General features: G+C 42.4%; 1 protein-coding gene across 12 annotated transcripts in view; it reads left to right on the top strand.

Moving 5' to 3' along the window:
- Nucleotides 1-734: 734 nt before the first annotated feature.
- Nucleotides 735-16,985, top strand: part of LOC140916595 (X-linked retinitis pigmentosa GTPase regulator) — a 92,930-nt gene continuing 76,679 nt past the window's right edge. For 5 of the 12 annotated variants that reach the window (XM_073358269.1, XM_073358318.2, XM_073358273.1 and 2 more), the window contains exons 1-4: nucleotides 746-801; nucleotides 6,972-7,097; nucleotides 12,059-12,151; nucleotides 15,493-15,555. In XM_073358269.1, the coding sequence (XP_073214370.1) occupies nucleotides 774-801; nucleotides 6,972-7,097; nucleotides 12,059-12,151; nucleotides 15,493-15,555 (310 nt within the window). In that variant the 5' untranslated portion in view covers nucleotides 746-773. Of the gene's footprint in view, nucleotides 802-4,434; nucleotides 4,505-5,784; nucleotides 5,805-6,008; nucleotides 6,535-6,971; nucleotides 7,098-12,058; nucleotides 12,152-15,492; nucleotides 15,556-16,985 lie in introns of those variants that run through there. The other 7 variants (XM_073358291.2, XM_073358298.2, XM_073358305.2 and 4 more) reach the window with 7 other exon arrangements.

Genomic DNA, 16,985 nt, shown 5'->3' with positions numbered 1-16,985 from the left:
ACCTGGCTCCAGACTGCCCCATCGCCAGCCCCACTCTGCTGCTGCTCTGCCTCCAGCTCCCTGGGCTGCTTCTCTGGTCCCTCTGGCTCTGGTTGCTGCAGCTCTGCTCCCAGGACAGGGGCTGCTCTCCCTGCATCTAGCCCACCTCTGCTCCCCAGCTCAGCTGGGCCCCACTCTGTCTGACCCAGGCAAATCCAGCTCACACAGAGGAGGGGACCTCCGTGGCCTCCTGACTCTCTGATTAGCCTGCCCACCCTGTCATTCAGGCTGACCTGGAGCATTGGCCTCTCCCCATTGTTCCTGGGGACTGTCAGTCTCAGGGTCCTGATTCCCCATCGACCCTTCCCCCTTTTTAGTATTGGGAGCTAGCAACCAAAACGCCCACCCTGACTGTTAGGAAGGGGGCAACAGTCCCCTGACGTAACCCTCCTGCAGGGTGACTGCGCCAGCCAGGGCTGCACCCCCACAGCTCAGGGCTGGGGGGGCTGCTGTCTGCGGAGAGGAGCCAGGTTTGGGCAGGCACGTGGCTGGGAGCCGGGGTTCACGGGGCAGCCAAGACCTGGCCTGAGAGCCCAGCAGGGCTGAAAACCCTGCAACCAGCCCGCCCGCCCCACCGCCCCGCGAGCCGAGCCGGGCCGCGCTTGCGGCTCGCCCCGGCCGGCAGGGGGCGCGCGCGGGGGCTCTCTATGGCCGGGCCCCGCCTCCCGTTGCCAGTGGCAGGAGGTTTGTTTACTTCCGGGACCCGCCCCCGCCCCCCGCCGCCCGCAGCCGCCATGGGGGAGGCGGAGGAGCCGGTGCCCGGTGAGTCTCCCGGGTCCCTGCGGGGTGTGGGTCGCTCGTCCGCTGTGTCCCAGCCGCGGCCCGCCCCGAAACGCGGGCAGCCCCTGTGTGAGCAAAGCGCCCCCGGGGCGGGGGCGGCTCCGTCCCGTGCTCGGCTTCCCCCGGGCTTCAACCCCCCGCCCGGGCGCTGCGGTGCCTGAGTGTTTCCGCGGAAGGATCCGGACTCCCGTGTCCGGGCCGCCCGGGGGCTGCGGGGCGGGACCCACAGTGGCCCTCCCCTGGGGGCTGCCGGCGGCGCCGGGGCCCGGGCGAGCCCGGCTGCGGCCCCCCAGTTCTCTCGCCCCGGGCTTGGCCGGGCCGGCGGCGGGGCGGGCCCGGGGTTGGCACGTTTCTTTGGGGCCCCTGCGCAGCCTGTTGCTCGAAGTGCGTGTCCCATCCCCGCTGAATGTCTGGCTTGTACCTTGGGCAATTTGGGCCACGCTTTGGCCTCTTGAGAGCTAGCAAGAGTTGCAGCGCCTAGTACAGATAGTTCATTTTTATCCTCACTAGTGCTAGGTATTATCGGTTTTCATGCTACAGATCATAAGAGAACTGCGGGCTGAGGTTACATGCAAGTGGCCCCCGCCCTCCACCCCCAGCCCCATCATAGTAGCACACAATCATACGGATTTAGTCTTCTAATGCTTTTTTCTGAGAAGCATCACACTCGCCTCTACTGAAGAAAGGTATCAGCCCAGGTGGACCATTGGACCCTCCTGGTATGGTGTTCCTTATGTAATTCCATATAAAACTGTTTATTCTATGGGTTTGGTTTTTTTCAGGCAAATGACAAAATAAAGTGTCTGTTGCAGAGCAACTGCTGTCATGTACAGAATGTGTTCAGTCAAGAAAAAAAGATTTTAGGCAAAGAAAATGTTGCCCCCAGAAACTAATAAAACACATTTAAAATCTTATCATGACTATTTTCCAGCTGCTAAAGAATGTGGCTTAGTCTATGACATTTTATAATAATGTCAATTGGAGCTAAAATATCTGCATATTCTTACTATGTATTAAGTACAGCCATACTGGGTCAGACCAATGGTCCATGTAGCCCAGTATCCTGTCTTCTGACAGTGGCCAATGCCAGGTGCCCCAGAGGGAATGAACAGAACAGGTAATCATCAAGTGATCCATCCCCTCTCACCCATTCCTAGCATCTAGCAAACAGAGGCTAGGGACACTTCAGAGCATGGTTTTGCACCCCTGCCCATCCTAGCTAATAGACATTGATGGACCTATCCTCCATGAACTTATCTAGTTCTTTTTTTGAACCCTGTTATAGTATTACAAGCTGTATTGTTATCCTGGGAAATATGAAGATATTTACTAAGTTGCTAAATTTAGTATCAAATAAATTTTAAAAGTATGTGTGTTTTATGATGTAATTACCCGATGCAGTGCAAATTGTGACTCCCTCTGCCTTTTTTGTATGTATTGTATTGAGAATACAGTAAAAGCTGTTTTATCTGGCACATCACCAACCAGAAAGCTTCACTGAAATTCCGGTTTATAGTCTGGTTGGTTTGGGGCTGGTAGGGGGTTGGGGTGTGGGAGTGGGTGTGGAATGCGGGGTGTGGGAGAGAGTTTGGGTGGGGGAGGGGGCTCAGGGCACGGGAGGGGGTGTGTGGTGCCAGATCCAGGGAGCGCTCACCTCAGGTGCTCCCTGCAAGTGGCGACCTGTCCCGGCTGTTCCTAGGTGGAGGCACAGCAGGTGGCTCTGCGTGCTGCCTCCACCCTGAGTGCTAGCTCCACAGCTCCCATTGGCTGGGAACCACGCCCAATGGCAGCTGCAGGGGTGGAGCCTGCAGGCAGAGGCAGTGTGTGGAGCAGTCTGCCATGCCTCCTCCTAGGAGCAGCCAGGACAGGTCACCACTTGCGGGGAGTCGTCTGAGATGAGTGCCCCACAGATCCGGCACCCCGCACCCTCTCCCATGTCCCAACCCGCTGCCCCGAGCCCCCTTCTGCAGCCAAACTCCCTCTCAGAGCCTGCGCCCTGCACTCCTGCTGCACCCAAACTGCCTACCTCTTAGTTAACTGGCATTTTTCACTTACTGGCAACCCCCATTCCCCCAACATGCTGGGAAAAAAAAGTTTTTACTGCGTGTGTGTGTATATATATATATTCAGCCATAGGGCTCTTAACTGAACAAAATATGTTACTATTCAGCTTGGCAGACACTTCTACCCTGGTATTAATGTCAAGGGCATCACTCTAAGCATATCCAAATGACATGGAAAATGGACACCTCTCTGTAGGGGGACAAATGCAAAAACTAAGACCACACTTTTGGTTAATATTTATTAGTTCAAGAGTAGCATTGTGGATATAGTAAAAAAAAGATACTTGTAATAGATTCCAAGGCCTGAAGGGACCATTGTGATCATCTAGTCTGACTTCCTGTGTAACACGAACCACAGCACTTCCCCACAATAGTTCCTAAAGCATATCTTTTAGAAAAACATTCAATCTTGATTTAAAAGTGGCAAGAGATGGAGAGTCCACCAGGACCCTGGGTGAATTGTTCCAGTGGTTAATTACTCTCACTGTTAAACTTATTCCAGTCTGAATTTGTCGAGCTTCAATTTCCAACCATTAATCATGTTATCCCTTTCTCTGCTAGATTGAAGAGCCCATTATAAAATGTTTATTCCCCAGGTAGATACTTATCGACTGTAATCAAATCACCCTTAGCCTTTTCTTTGTTAAGTTAAATAGATTGAGCTCTTTGAGTCTGTCACTATAAAGCATGATTTCAAATTCTTTAATCATTCTTATGGTTCTTCTCAAAACCCTTTCCAATTCATCAACATCCTTCTTGAATTGTGGGCACCAGAAATGGACACAGTATTCCAGCAGCAGTCGCACCAGTGCCAAATATAGAGGTAAAATAACCTCTCTGTTCCTACTCAAAATTCCTTTATTTATACATTCCAAAATTGCATTAGCAGTTTTGGGCACAACATCACCCTGGGAGCTCACATTCTGCTGGTTGTCCACCAGAACCTCCACATCTTTTTCAGAGTCGTTGCTTCCCACAAGAGAGCCCCCCATCCTGTACCTACAGCCTACATTCTTTGTTCCTGGGTATATACATTAGTTGTATAAAAATGCATATTGTTTGCTTGCCCCCAGTTGACCAAGCGCTCAAGATTGCTCAGAACCAGGGACCTGTCTTCTTCATTATTTACCACCCAATTTTTGTGTCATCTGTATACTTACCAGTGATGATTTTATGGCTTCTTCCAGATCATTGATACAAATGTTAAATAGCACAGGGCCAAGAACTGATCCCTGCAGGACCCCACTAGAAACACACCTGCTCTATGATGATTCCCCATTTACAATCACATTTTGAGACCTATCAGTTAGCCATTTTTAATCCATTTAATGTGTGTCTTGTTAATTTTATATCATTCTAGTTTTTTAATCAAAATTTCATGTGGTACCAAGTCAAATGCCTTACAGAAATCTGTCTGTTACACCAAAACTATTTTAATCAACCAAATTTGTAATCTCATAAAGAAAATCTTAAATTAGTCTGGCCGGGTCTGTTTTCCCTAATCCCATATTGATTTGCATTAAGTATGTTACCCTCCTTATTTCTTTATTAGAGACCTGTATCAGCCATTTCACTATCCTGGCTGGGATTGATGTCATATTGACAGGCCTATAATTACTCAGGTAATCCCGTTTATGTTTGTAAAAACTGACATATTAGCTTTCTTCCAGTCTTCTGGAACTTCCCCAGAGCTCCTCAGCCATCTGTTTTAAAACTCTTGGATGCAAGTTATCTAGACCTGAAGTTTTAAACACGTCTGACTTTAGTAGATTCTGTCTAACATCCTCCAGAGATACTAGTGGAATGGAAAGATTGTTATCATGATGTGATGAAACTATATCATCTGTTTTTTCCTCAAATACAGAACAGAAATATTTATTGAACACTGGTGCCTTTTTTGCATTATTGATAATTCTACCGTTTCCATCTTGTAATGGACCAGTACCATTCTCAGAATTCTTTTTGTTTCTAATATATTTTTAAAAACTCCTTCTTATTAGCCTTAGCTCTGCAGGCCATTGATTTCTTCTTGCGTACCTTTGCTTCCCTTATCAGTTTTATACAATCCCTAACTTCTGATTTAAATGTATTGCCATCAGCTTCCCCGTTCTTCCATTTGTTTTATACTTACATTTTTTTTTATAGCTGCCTTCACTTCCTGTCTAAACCCGGTCATTTTTTAAATCAATATGGCCTTCTTCCTCAATTTGTGGATTTTTTGGGCCTCTCGTAAAGTGTTCTTAAACGATTCTTAAATGTCCTTAAATTTGTCCTCCCAATTGATTTGGCTCATAATTGTTTTCAGCTTTGTGAAACTGGCCCTATTAAAGCACCAAGTATATATATTACTGGTCTGGACTTTATTCTGTTTGAACATTATAATTGTGATCAAGTCATGATCACTTGTATCTAAGCTACCATTAATTTTTAGTTCTGTGATCAGTTCCTCTTTATTCTGTTTAGACAAAGTCTAATCATGAATTCCCCCACACTGGGTGCAACATTTTTTGAATTAGGAAATTGTCATCTATAATTAAGGCTAAGATTATGTTACGGAAGTCATGTATTCTGTAACATTTTCTGCTTCTGTCTTGGGACATTTGGGGCTGAAAATGTCAGCTTGCCGGGGCCCTGGAGCTATGAGCCACAATGGGTGGTGGGGGCCCCCTGCAGGTCCCAGCTGCCAGGGGGATGGGACTCAGAGCTCCAATCTGCTACAGGTGGTGGGGCCCCTGGAGCTCTGAGCTGGCAGCGATGGTAGAGCTGTCAGATGTAGTGGAGGTGGGTACTGGACCCCCTTCCCCATTTTTTCATTCTCCTGCACTAATGCTAGCTTTCAGTAGAGAAAGCTATGAAAATCTCAAAGCTCTGTGGGCAGCAGATGCAGTTCTGGATGGTCTCCTGAACAAAATGATGTGTAAAGTAAGCATATTCTTCCTAAGTACAGGGAAAACTTCTTTAAGAAGACTTAAATGTTGAGCATTAGAAATTGAAGCTAAGAAACAAAGTTGGGAATGTCGGGGAGAATAGCATAATAGAAAGCATTGCATTTATTAATTTTCAATGTAAGCAATATCTCTAGAACTATATGACAGTATTTTACAGGAATAGCCATGAACATTACTTCATCCATTACTGTGTGTGTGTGTATAGGCATGAGGGGTGTGTGTGTGTGTTTTTGTATGTATAGGGCTTTCACTTTTCAAAACAATGAAAATTCTTTTTGCGGAAGAATGGTGTAATGGTTAAAGCACAGGACTCACAGTTAGGAGATCTGAGTTCTGGTCCTGGTTCTGGCTTTTCACAGTCTTCCTGCATGATGTTGGGCAAATCCTTCAATTTATATGTCCATTGTAGCACAATAAGCTTGAGATTCTTTTTTTCTCCAAAGTGGGAAGAATTATGAGTGTAAAAAATAAAGATCTCCAGGGTTGGATTTTTTTTTTTTTAAAGATCATAATTTTAAAATGGAAGTTGGTTTTGGCAGCCCTAGTTTTCAAGGGCTGAGAGTCTTGCTTTTAGGGGGCAGTTTTTAGAGCAAATGTATCTTTTCAGATGAGTGAGGAAGAGTGGTCAGATTTGGAGCCTGTCAACCTTTTCAGTGTCTCTGTCTAATCCAATTTGGAAAACCTGTTTGAATTCAAGTGTAAACGTAAGTGAGATTATTATTTTTTGTCTCAGCCTGCTTTCAGGTTGAGCTTTTTGTGTTTTACTTTTTTGGGTCAAATTTTTCATTTTTTTTAAGCCCTCTTACATATGGCAATATTGCCGTATTTCTTAGAGGATAGTGGTAAAGGACAAAAGAACTTAGTTATATTCTTAAAGAAAAATATATCTACATCTGTATCTAATCTATTAGCAAAGCCCATGAGACTAGGAAGGAATGGAGGGAAGAAAATGTGATCCTAAAAATGGTAGCCTTGAGGAAGCTGACTGAGAGAAACCACCAGATCTTGAAGAGAATTAAAGAAATAAGAAAAGACGGTGGAAAATAAAAAGGATGCTTGGATTAATGGGAAGTTACTATTTTGGATAAATGAGGTATAACTAATTTGCACTAATACTGAAACTGTCTTATTTATGTTTTAGAATCCGGTGCTGTTTTCACATTTGGAAAAAGCAAATTTGCCGAAAATATTCCTAGCAAGTTCTGGTTTAAAAATGACAAGCCTTTGTATATGTCATGTGGAGATGAACATACTGCTATTGTTACAGGTTAGTATCAACACAGTTTAAGGAACATGTTTTTAATACACGGCTTGTAAATGTATCGCTTAGTTTCACGTCTTTGGTAGTATTATAAACAAACAATCCCCTCCCCCCGTTCTTTGAAGGAGTGCCTTCATTCCCATTGAAGTCTCAGAATTTAATTCCCAGTGCACACTAAACAGGAGATGCCTGATGCCCCACATGAATGAGTCTTTGGTGCATAATGACAGTATTGGATCAAAATAAGAACGGCCATATTGGGTCAGACCAATGGTCCATCTAGCCTGGTATCCTGAGCAGATGTTTTCAGAGAACTATCCACAATGGCCCCAAGATCTCTTTCATGGCTGGTAACAACTAATTTATACCCCCTTATTTTGTAGGTATAGCTGGGATTATGTTTTCCAATGTGCATTATTTTGCATTTATCAACATTGAATTTAATCGGCCATTTTGTTTCCCAGTCACCCGTTTAATGAGATCTCTTTTTAACTCTTCAGTCAACTTTGGACTTAACTATCGTCTGCAAACTTTGCCATTTCACTGTTTACCCCTTTTTTCAGATCATTTATGAATATGTTGTACAGCACAGATCCCAGTATGTATCCTTGGGGGACCCTGCTGTTTATCTCTCTCCACCATGAAAATTGACCATTTATTCCTACCCTTTGTTTCCTGACTTTTAACCAGTTACTGATCTATGAGAGGACCTTCCCCCCCAGCTATCAAAATGAATTAAATCAACTTGAAAAAGAACACTGAGACTGACTGTCAAGGTTCCTCCCCCACTCTGAACTCTAGGGTACAGATGTGGGGACCTGCATGAAAAACCTCCTAAGCTTATCTTTACCAGCTTAGGTCAAAACTTCCCCAAGGTACAAAATATTCCACCCTTTGTCCTTCGATTGGCCGCTACCACCACCAAACAAATGCTGGTTACTGGGGAAGAGCTGTTTGGACACGTCTTTCCCCCCAAAATACTTCCCAAAACCTTGCACCCCACTTTCTGGACAAGGTTTGGTAAAAAGCCTCACCAATTTGCCTAGGTGACTACAGACCCAAACCCTTGGATCTGAGAACAATGAAAAAGCATTCAGTTTTCGTACAAGAAGACTTTTAATAGAAATAGAAGTAAATAGAAATCACCTCTGTAAAATCAGGATGGTAGATACCTTACAGGGTAATTAGATTCAAAACATAGAGAACCCCTCTAGGCAAAACCTTAAGTTACAAAAAAGATACACAGACAGAAATAGTTATTCTATTCAGCACAATTCTTTTCTCAGCCATTTAAAGAAATCATAATCTAACACATACCTAGCTAGATTACTTACTAAAAGTTCTAAGACTCCATTCCTGGTCTATCCCCGGCAGAAACAGCATATAGATAGACACACAGACCCTTTGTTTCTCTCCCTCTTCCCAGCTTTTGAAAGTATCTTGTCTCCTCATTGGTCATTTTGGTCAGGTGCCAGTGAGGTTACCTTTAGCTTCTTAACCCTTTACAGGTGAGAGGATTTTTTTCTCTGGCCAGGAGGGATTTCAAAGGGGTTTACCCTTCCCTTTATATTTATGACACTGACAGTGTCTAATAACTATTCTTAAATAGAGAAAGTTTATGTAGTGGAGATAATCAGGACGTGAACTGAAAATGAACCTGGAGGGTTGTTTTTTGTTTGAGAAGCAATGCTGAATGTAACTAGCAAAGGTCAATATGAATCCTTATCTGAAACTTAATATTCAAGATGTTATATGTTTAAAATTAAAACTTTTTGGAGTTATAAATCATATGTGAACAGAAAATAACTCTAAACATTTTAATAAATGATACTACTACTATGGTAAATTACAACAACAACACAGAAAAAGTTTTGATGGAGCATAGTAAACACACTTTTAATAAAAATCTCATTTTTGATTCTTTGAAATGCTAGTAGCAGTAACCAACAAAGAATTAGAGTCCTGTCTGAACTAATGCAAAAGAGACTACAGTTTAATTGGCGATCATGTCAGTTAAATATATTGGCAGTTCATCTCATGTAAATGCCAGCATTAAAAAAATAGGAAATGGAATTTTGAAACCAAAAATTCATGATGCATTTTCAGAGTGGATTTTTATTCTGAGGTAGAATTCTCCCCATCTGCCACCCTAGGACGTTTGAAATAGGTGTTCCCCCTTGTTACTTCTGTGTTGCTTAAATGTTTTCTCATTATATAGGTGTTTGAGAATATCCTGTCTGTCCCCATGCTAGGCTGCTTTTCGTTTGTATGTTGGGTAATTGGGATTTGTGAAAAACAAGTGTTCTAACAATGAAAATGCTTTTATGCCTTTATAACAGACTGTTTTTTCACTACAACACATTTTTCAAAGTATTTACTGCACAGCAGGGTTTTTCCAGTCTAACTTCAGAGACAGTGATACTGCGATTTAATTATACTTGACCAAAACTTCAAAGTATTTTTTCAAGTTGTGGAAGTTTTATTAAATAGTTTGTATTTACCACTTAACATTTCTGATAAGCTAAACTTTTATTTTTATTCTTCTCTAACTTTATTGGCAAGACATTACATTGGGAAAGGGTGACCATTACCAAAAAAACAACCCTTCCCAACAGTTGTTTTCGGGCTTTGTGTGTTAAGAATTATGTGGGTTTTAAAGCTGTACAATGATGTTAAAAATCTTTTAAAAACTATATGTTTATAATGTAGAATAAGTGCTTTTGCTATGTACTTCAAAAATGAAAAATGACTGACTTATACACTTCGAAAAAGTCAGAGTTTCTGTAACCCAAACTCAAAACCTTCACTGGGGAACCAGATTGTTGAAGCACAAAACAGCTGCAAGTTAGGTGAGTGTACATGCGGGATCATGGATGTGAGCTGTGCTGGTTTTAACAGTCAAGGCGGCTAAGGCAGAAGTTCACACCTTCTAGCTGCTGTGTAGACATACTCATTCACAGTGCTTCCCAATAGGAGGAGCAGAGTGCACTCCTGCTGAAGCTCCATAAAGCTCTGACAGATGGGGGTTCATCAGAGAACGGCCATGGCAACTGACTTTTCAGCTGTCTTAGCTCTGCTTGAGCCAGCATGCTAAAATAGCACTGTGGCTGCGGTGGCAAGGGTAACAGCTTGGTCTAGCCACCTGATTACAGTCCTCCCTGGCCCCGGATATGTACTCATGCAGCTAGCAAGAGCCACTGTCGGTGCCATCAGAGCCACGCTGCTATTCTAAGCATGCTAGCTCCAGCAGAGCTTGAACATGTATGCTGTGTAGACATACCCTCCCAGCTGCTGTGTAGACATACCCTTGTATACAAGGAACTTTGCTAGAGCAGGTATTGTAATTTACACCTTGCTATGCCAACTTTGCTAAATTTGGTCCATGGTATTACACAAGATCACCATTTAAAAAAATAAATGTTTTCAGCATTAAGCAAACGGTCAAATGGAGCTGTTTAATCTTCATATGTGTCTGAAAAGGATGCTGTTAGGTTTTTCAAATTGTTGATCTGCTACTCTTCCATCTTCAATCTATGGATCTATTGTTTGAAATCACTTGTCTATTTGTAAACTGATTGAGCCTGTAAAGTTAATGAAAAACTCGTCTACTAATTTCTTGAAAAATGTGATTCTGGCATTATTTCTTAGCTAAGTTTTGTAGTATAGCTTTTACATTGTAGGCTTACAGAACTGTCTGAATGTAAGAGGTTTTTAATATATCCTTTCGGTAAATATTACATCCAGATGCTAAATCTAATTCACAGGAGAACACACTCTTCTGGGAACAAGGCATACGGCAGACACATGTTCAAGGAGGAACCCACACAATATGTGGCCATATTTATATAAGTTAAATACAGACAATGTTCTGCAGAAGTTCAAATTTGGAAAATCTCTCCCACGGGCCAAATTGTGCATATACGTCTGTAGAAATCACAGGGAAAATTTTGACACGCACAAAAAACTAAACCGAAAGAAAACAAACAACCCTCCACCCCCAAACAACCTCTTACTGTGCTTTCATAGGGCCAAAATCTGGACATTGTATAAACTGTACAAAATGCAGGCATGTAAATGTGGGAGAAGTATATGCACCCTATTCTGACTTTCATCAGTCACCTGCACAGATTACTCATTTTTCCTATCTAGAATTATTTGCTTGTTCACGTGTCCATACTGTTGCTGTGTAAATAGATGCAGAGAGACCGTGTTTCTTAATCCATAGGTCCTGTCCAAGAATACTTCTCCATTTTGTGTCATGGAGGTTCTGTGGAACAGCCTATCAATAGTGTATGTAGGGGAAACTATAACTGAAATAAACAACTTCTGCCTTATGTGCCCTCTTCTGAGTGCTGGTTTTCTGGCAGATGTCTGTGTACAGTGGCCTGTTAAAATTTGGCTGATATTACTGAAAAGATCTGCCAAAAAAAATCATCAAAAGTGTAGAATTTGGCCTCAAGAATGCATTCACCACAGCCAAATTGTTGTCCATAACAAAACAGTCTCAGACACTTTTTAGGATGTGGACAATTGAGACAAAGTAAATTGTTATGGATAACAAAGCAAACTGTTTTGTTATGGAGAAGGCTGTCGCAGCCATGACACAAACAAGGGTGTTTTTTTTTCCTTTTTTTTTAAAGCCATTCTGACTACTAACTGTGGCTGACCAACTACACAGCAAGCCTGTGATGTTAATTTGTAGAAAAAATTCAATTCCGTCCATGTGTATTGTAATTGACTATATTTTTGAAAATAGTCTGTTAGTTAAATATTAAATAGTGTTAAACAATTTAATTGTAAAATAAAGAATATTTAACTTCATTCATAATTTCCCTTACAAAAAGCTTTAATAATAATTAATTTATTGTGTGCCATGAGTTGATGGCCATCCTTAATTATGGTCTTCTGTAAAGTTGCTGCATATTCAAACACTTTTATGAGTTCCGACTGATGTCTTTATTTTGCAGGAAATGGTAAACTTTACATGTTTGGCAGCAATAACTGGGGCCAGTTAGGACTAGGAACAAAGAATACTATCAACAAGCCAACTTGTATAAAAGGTTTGTCTTATTTTCTTCTTTGGCTTTTTGATAGATGGCTTGATGAAAAAGTGATTTATAGTATCAATTTCCAAATTAAATACAAGGTCCCTATTTGATCTTCCGTCACCTCACGATTCTAGGTCTTATGGATTTTGAGGACTACTCAAGATACACAGAATCTGATCTTTTTGGATACCCGTTAAGAATTCCCATTCAGTGTCATCTGTTTCTGTCCAACTCCATTCCATGTGCAGGGAAGTTATTGAACGGTTGATCTCTGAAGTGCTGTTTGGTGCTTAGACAGCAAGAGAGAGTATCATTATATGTATGCATTGTTGTTTTAGCCATGTTGGTCCCAGGATATTAGAGGGACAAGGTGAATGAGGTAATATTTTTCATTGGACCAACTTCTGTTGGTGAGAGATGCAAGCTTTCAACCTTACACAGAGCTCTTCGTCAGGTCTGAAGTTGGTCCAATGAAAGATACTACCTCACCCACTTTGTCTCTCTAATATCATTATATGTAACCTTCTGCCAATGCAACCCCTGACCGAGACCGTCTCATTATCTGTCCTACTACTTTTTGAGCAAATATGAGAAATACCTGAAGGTATCCCAAAAAAGCAGAGCCATTAATGGATTCACCCACACCCACTATACACATAATTAAATAAAGAAGGAATGAAATAAATACCCAGGCACTTTTACAGATTATGGAATTTGTCATTCCATCACAAACTCTTACAGTTTCTCCCAGCCAGCTCTACCTTCTCTAACAAATCAATAATTCCTTCCCCATCAAAAAATTTATTCTGTCAGTTCACCCCATTATTATCAGTACATCATTCTCCACCATCAAATCCATTAACTTCCTTCCTCTCTCTCATCAGATATGTTCAGTTGCCCATCATCAAATACAAATTATTCAGTCTGTTCAAACCCTTTTCATCCAGGAATCAGTCAATTCTGCCCCAAACATCTTTCCAGAGCCCTTTGCTGTTTTTGTTCCTCTCCTTCTACCTTTTTCAGGCTGACGACAGAGGGGAGAGCAGGATCACTGGGATCTTCACCTCCTCTGTCAACAGCCATGTGAGGATATGGGATTGGTTCTTGCCTCGGCTAAGATAGCGTGGGAGCTCTCCCTTTGCTTCTGCTCTCAGACTATGGTTGGCAATGGAAAGAGTGAGGAGAGCCCAGAACAGAGCTCCTTCTTTTAGGAAGTGGGGGGAGGGCTGGGAGAAGGGCTAGACAGGACAGTTTCTTCACTCTCCTTGGCAGTGGCCAGCTGTGGAAAGGACTCGTGGTGACTCCAAGATGGTGACAGCTGGCTATGGAATGGGATGGCAACAATTCCCTGCTCAAGTCCTGCTTGGGGCCAAGCAGCAGTCGTAGCATGTTGCTGTTGCAATCCTGAGAAAGTGCCTTCTTGGGCTTGCCCAGGAGCAGACGATCCTTGTGGGGAAGTGAGGGTAAACTTTATCAGTAATGCCAAAACTGTCAGCCATGTTACAGGCACTGTGTAGCAGGGCTGATATACCGAGGTGCCATACATCTGGTTGCTGTGGGGATACTCCTGGCCTTACAGGCTATAGATGGCACACAGCAGATGGAGGAGGTACATATGGGGAGAATGCAGGCTTCTGAAGAGCTAATTCAGATAATCTCCATACCCAAAAGAGGCAGAATGTAGGGTTTTCTGCATATGCTCTGTGATCCCACAGTACTTCCATTTTTTTTTCCAGGTGCAACAAGTAAAAGGGCTCGGAAAAGCATGGCGATTTCTGAGTACAGTAGAACCTCAGAGTTACGAGCACTCTGAAATGTTCATAATTCTGAACAAAACATTATGGTTGTTCTTTCAAACGTTTACAACTGAACATTGACTAATACAGCTTTGAAACTTTACTAGGCAGACGAAAAATGGTGCTTTCCCTTTTTTATTAGTGGATTACGTTGAACACAGTACTGTACTGTATTTGCATTTTTTTTGGTCTCTGCTGCTGCCTGATTGTGCACTCCAAGTTCAAAATGAGGTTATGTGGTCGACTGGTCAGTTCGTAACTCTGGTGTTTGTAACTCTGAGGTTCTACTGTATGGTGTCAGTGGGTGTTGGGTGGAAAAGGGTCCAGAGCAGGGAGGATTTGTGTTTGTGTGGGAAAGTTCTAAGCCTGGGGTGGGAGAGGGTTCAGAGTTGAGGGGGTAAGTCTGAGCTGTGGAGTGACTGGGTAGAAAGTGCAAGGACCGTCAGTCTGGCAGGATGGAGATGTTTTGGAGCTGGTGGAGGTTGGTTTGTGGGGAGCTTGAGAAGGGTCTGAAAAAGGAGGGAGATGCCCTAGGGTGGCAGGATTGAGTGCTGGGGGAAATCAAATCAGTTTTGAATGAGTATGGGTGTATTGCTAGTGGGTGTGTGGACGTGGTAGAGAGAAACAGTAATAAGGATAGTAGGATAAGTGGCAAATAGGTTGTAGGGGCAGAAATTGGGAAGTAGAGAGAAGGTGAGAGGTCACACGGATAAATATTTTTCTCTATTTCTGAAATGGGGAGGAGTTACTAGAGGAGAGTGGATGCCCGTTTTTCTTCCCTCTTTTCTACGAAAACACTTCCCTGTGACTAGCCCCTTCCCCCACACAGGGTCCAGTTTTTCACTTCAAAAGCACTAGGGAGGGATAGAGGAAGAATGAGTGTGTTGCTGGGTGCATGTGCACGGTGGTGGGTGTAAAGAGAGGTTGCTATCTGCAGCCACACCGCTTATTCTGGGCACTAGCCCACAGTAGGCTTGCCACTAGCAGCTGGTGATTACGCTGGTTAATGTGACCAGTTGAGAGGGTGATATAGAACATGACAGCCAGAGGGAGAGAAGAACAATAGAGAATTGGTATGTGGGGGTGAAAAGTTAGGGGAGTAGGAGGCAACAGAAATGGGTGATTATAAGGACACAAAATGGAGGGAGAAGGAAAATAGTGGGTTAGTAACATCATTTAAGTACTGAAAATTGGAGCAAGTGCCATCCATATAGTCGCCAGTACAACTTGCTGCATTCTGCTGAGGGTTACCTTACCATGGTAAGATGTGGTCTCTGGTTGACTGGAATATTAGCACTCATGCAGTTAATATGAATGACAGCTACAAGCATTTGGGGAATCTTTCTATTTTTGTTTACCAAGGGGTGATTTTGATTGACACATTCTTATGAAATAAAGAGAAAAGTTATCTTAGAGTGTTCAGTTTATATTGTAAGTTTACCTGCTGCTGGTAAAAATATGAAAAGAGCAGATGGCTATATTCAGATTACAAAATGTTGTTAAACAAATGTAACTATCAACCTGTTTGTAAACTTATTCTCTGACTTTAATTCATAGCTTTAAAACCAGAAAAAGTTAAACTTGCTGCTTGCGGGAGAAACCACACTTTAGTTTACACAGGTATGTAATCTACATTATTTGCATACTAGGTAAATATTTAAGGCAAAATTCTGCCCTGGTTTTTATGCATAGTTCTAATTCTGTAATGGGAGCCCACTATGTGCATCTAGGGGAAAAACATCGCAGTGAAATGGGGAGGAGTTACTAGAGGAGAGTGACAGGTTTCAGAGTAGCAGCCGTGTAAGTCTGTATCCGCAAAAAGAACAGGAGTACTTGTGGGCTTAGCCCATGAAGCTTATGCTCAAATAAATGTGTTAGTCTCTAAGATGCCACAAGTACTCCTGTTCTTTTTAGAGGAGAGTGAATGCCCCTTTTTTCTTCCCTCTTTTCTACCAAAACACTTACCCATGACTAGCCACTTAAACCACTTGTCATGCATTCTGTGCTCTGCATTCCTGAAATAACTTTTCCATGCCAGGGTGTTTGTAAAGGAATTATATATAGGAGTTTGCAAACAATAGCCAGCTTGAAGAATTTCCTCCTGCCCTATTTTGATCTGAGGGTAACAATTTTATATAACTTCAGAAAAGGTCTGGATATGCAGCAAATATCTTTTAGAACCCTCTTCTAGTCTTCCTAAAAGGCAATATGCTCTGTCTCCCACTGTTGGGTTTGAGAAATTGGTTTGCTAAGCTTTAGAAGTTGGCACTTTCATTTTACAGAGACAATATGCAAGGATTGACATGTTTTTAAAATTTGTAGAAAGGAACTATCCTCCATATGGCACCAATCTTCGGAGCCTACAGTGATGTGAAGAGAGTGGTTGATTTGCTAAGGGTTTAATATCTGTGTGAACTCAGGATATAGTAAATTATTCTTACAATATAACAGAACACTTTAATAAGGATTGACTATAGTAAATTGAACAAGGTACAGATTTACAACTTGAAACAGGTATTGTGGCTGAATAATTTTTATGACCACCATTAACATTTGTAGTTATGTATGTTAAGATAACATTAAGGGTAATTAAAACTCATGCTTCAGGGCACAAGCTAATTAACCCTGGGTTAAGAAAGAAATTATTTCCCCTGCCCTTTTTATCGTGTTGTACACCTGGAAGCATCTATCTATCTATCTATCTATCTATCTATCTATCTATCTATCTATCTTAGGTACTTATATGGCCCCCATCACCATAGTAGCTGAGTATCTCACAAACTTTAATGTATCTATCCATCACAATACCACTGTGAGATAGGGAAGTACTATTATCTCCGTTTGACAGCTGGGGAAATGAGACACTGAGAGGCTAAGTGACTCACTCAAGGTATCACAGGAAGTCTGTAGCAGAGCAGGGAATTGAACCCACGTCTCAAGTCTTAGCCTACTGCCCTCACCACTGGACCATCCTGCCTCTTATGGAGTTTCTTTGCCTTCTTCTGAAGCATAAGGTGCTGTTTACTTCCAGTCGGAGGATCCTGAACTAG

This window comes from Lepidochelys kempii, chromosome 1, assembly GCF_965140285.1.
Source record: "Lepidochelys kempii isolate rLepKem1 chromosome 1, rLepKem1.hap1, whole genome shotgun sequence".
Lineage (NCBI taxonomy): Eukaryota > Metazoa > Chordata > Testudines > Cheloniidae > Lepidochelys > Lepidochelys kempii.
Note: the sequence above shows the minus strand (reverse complement) of the source record. Positions and strands in the feature narration are given on the sequence as shown.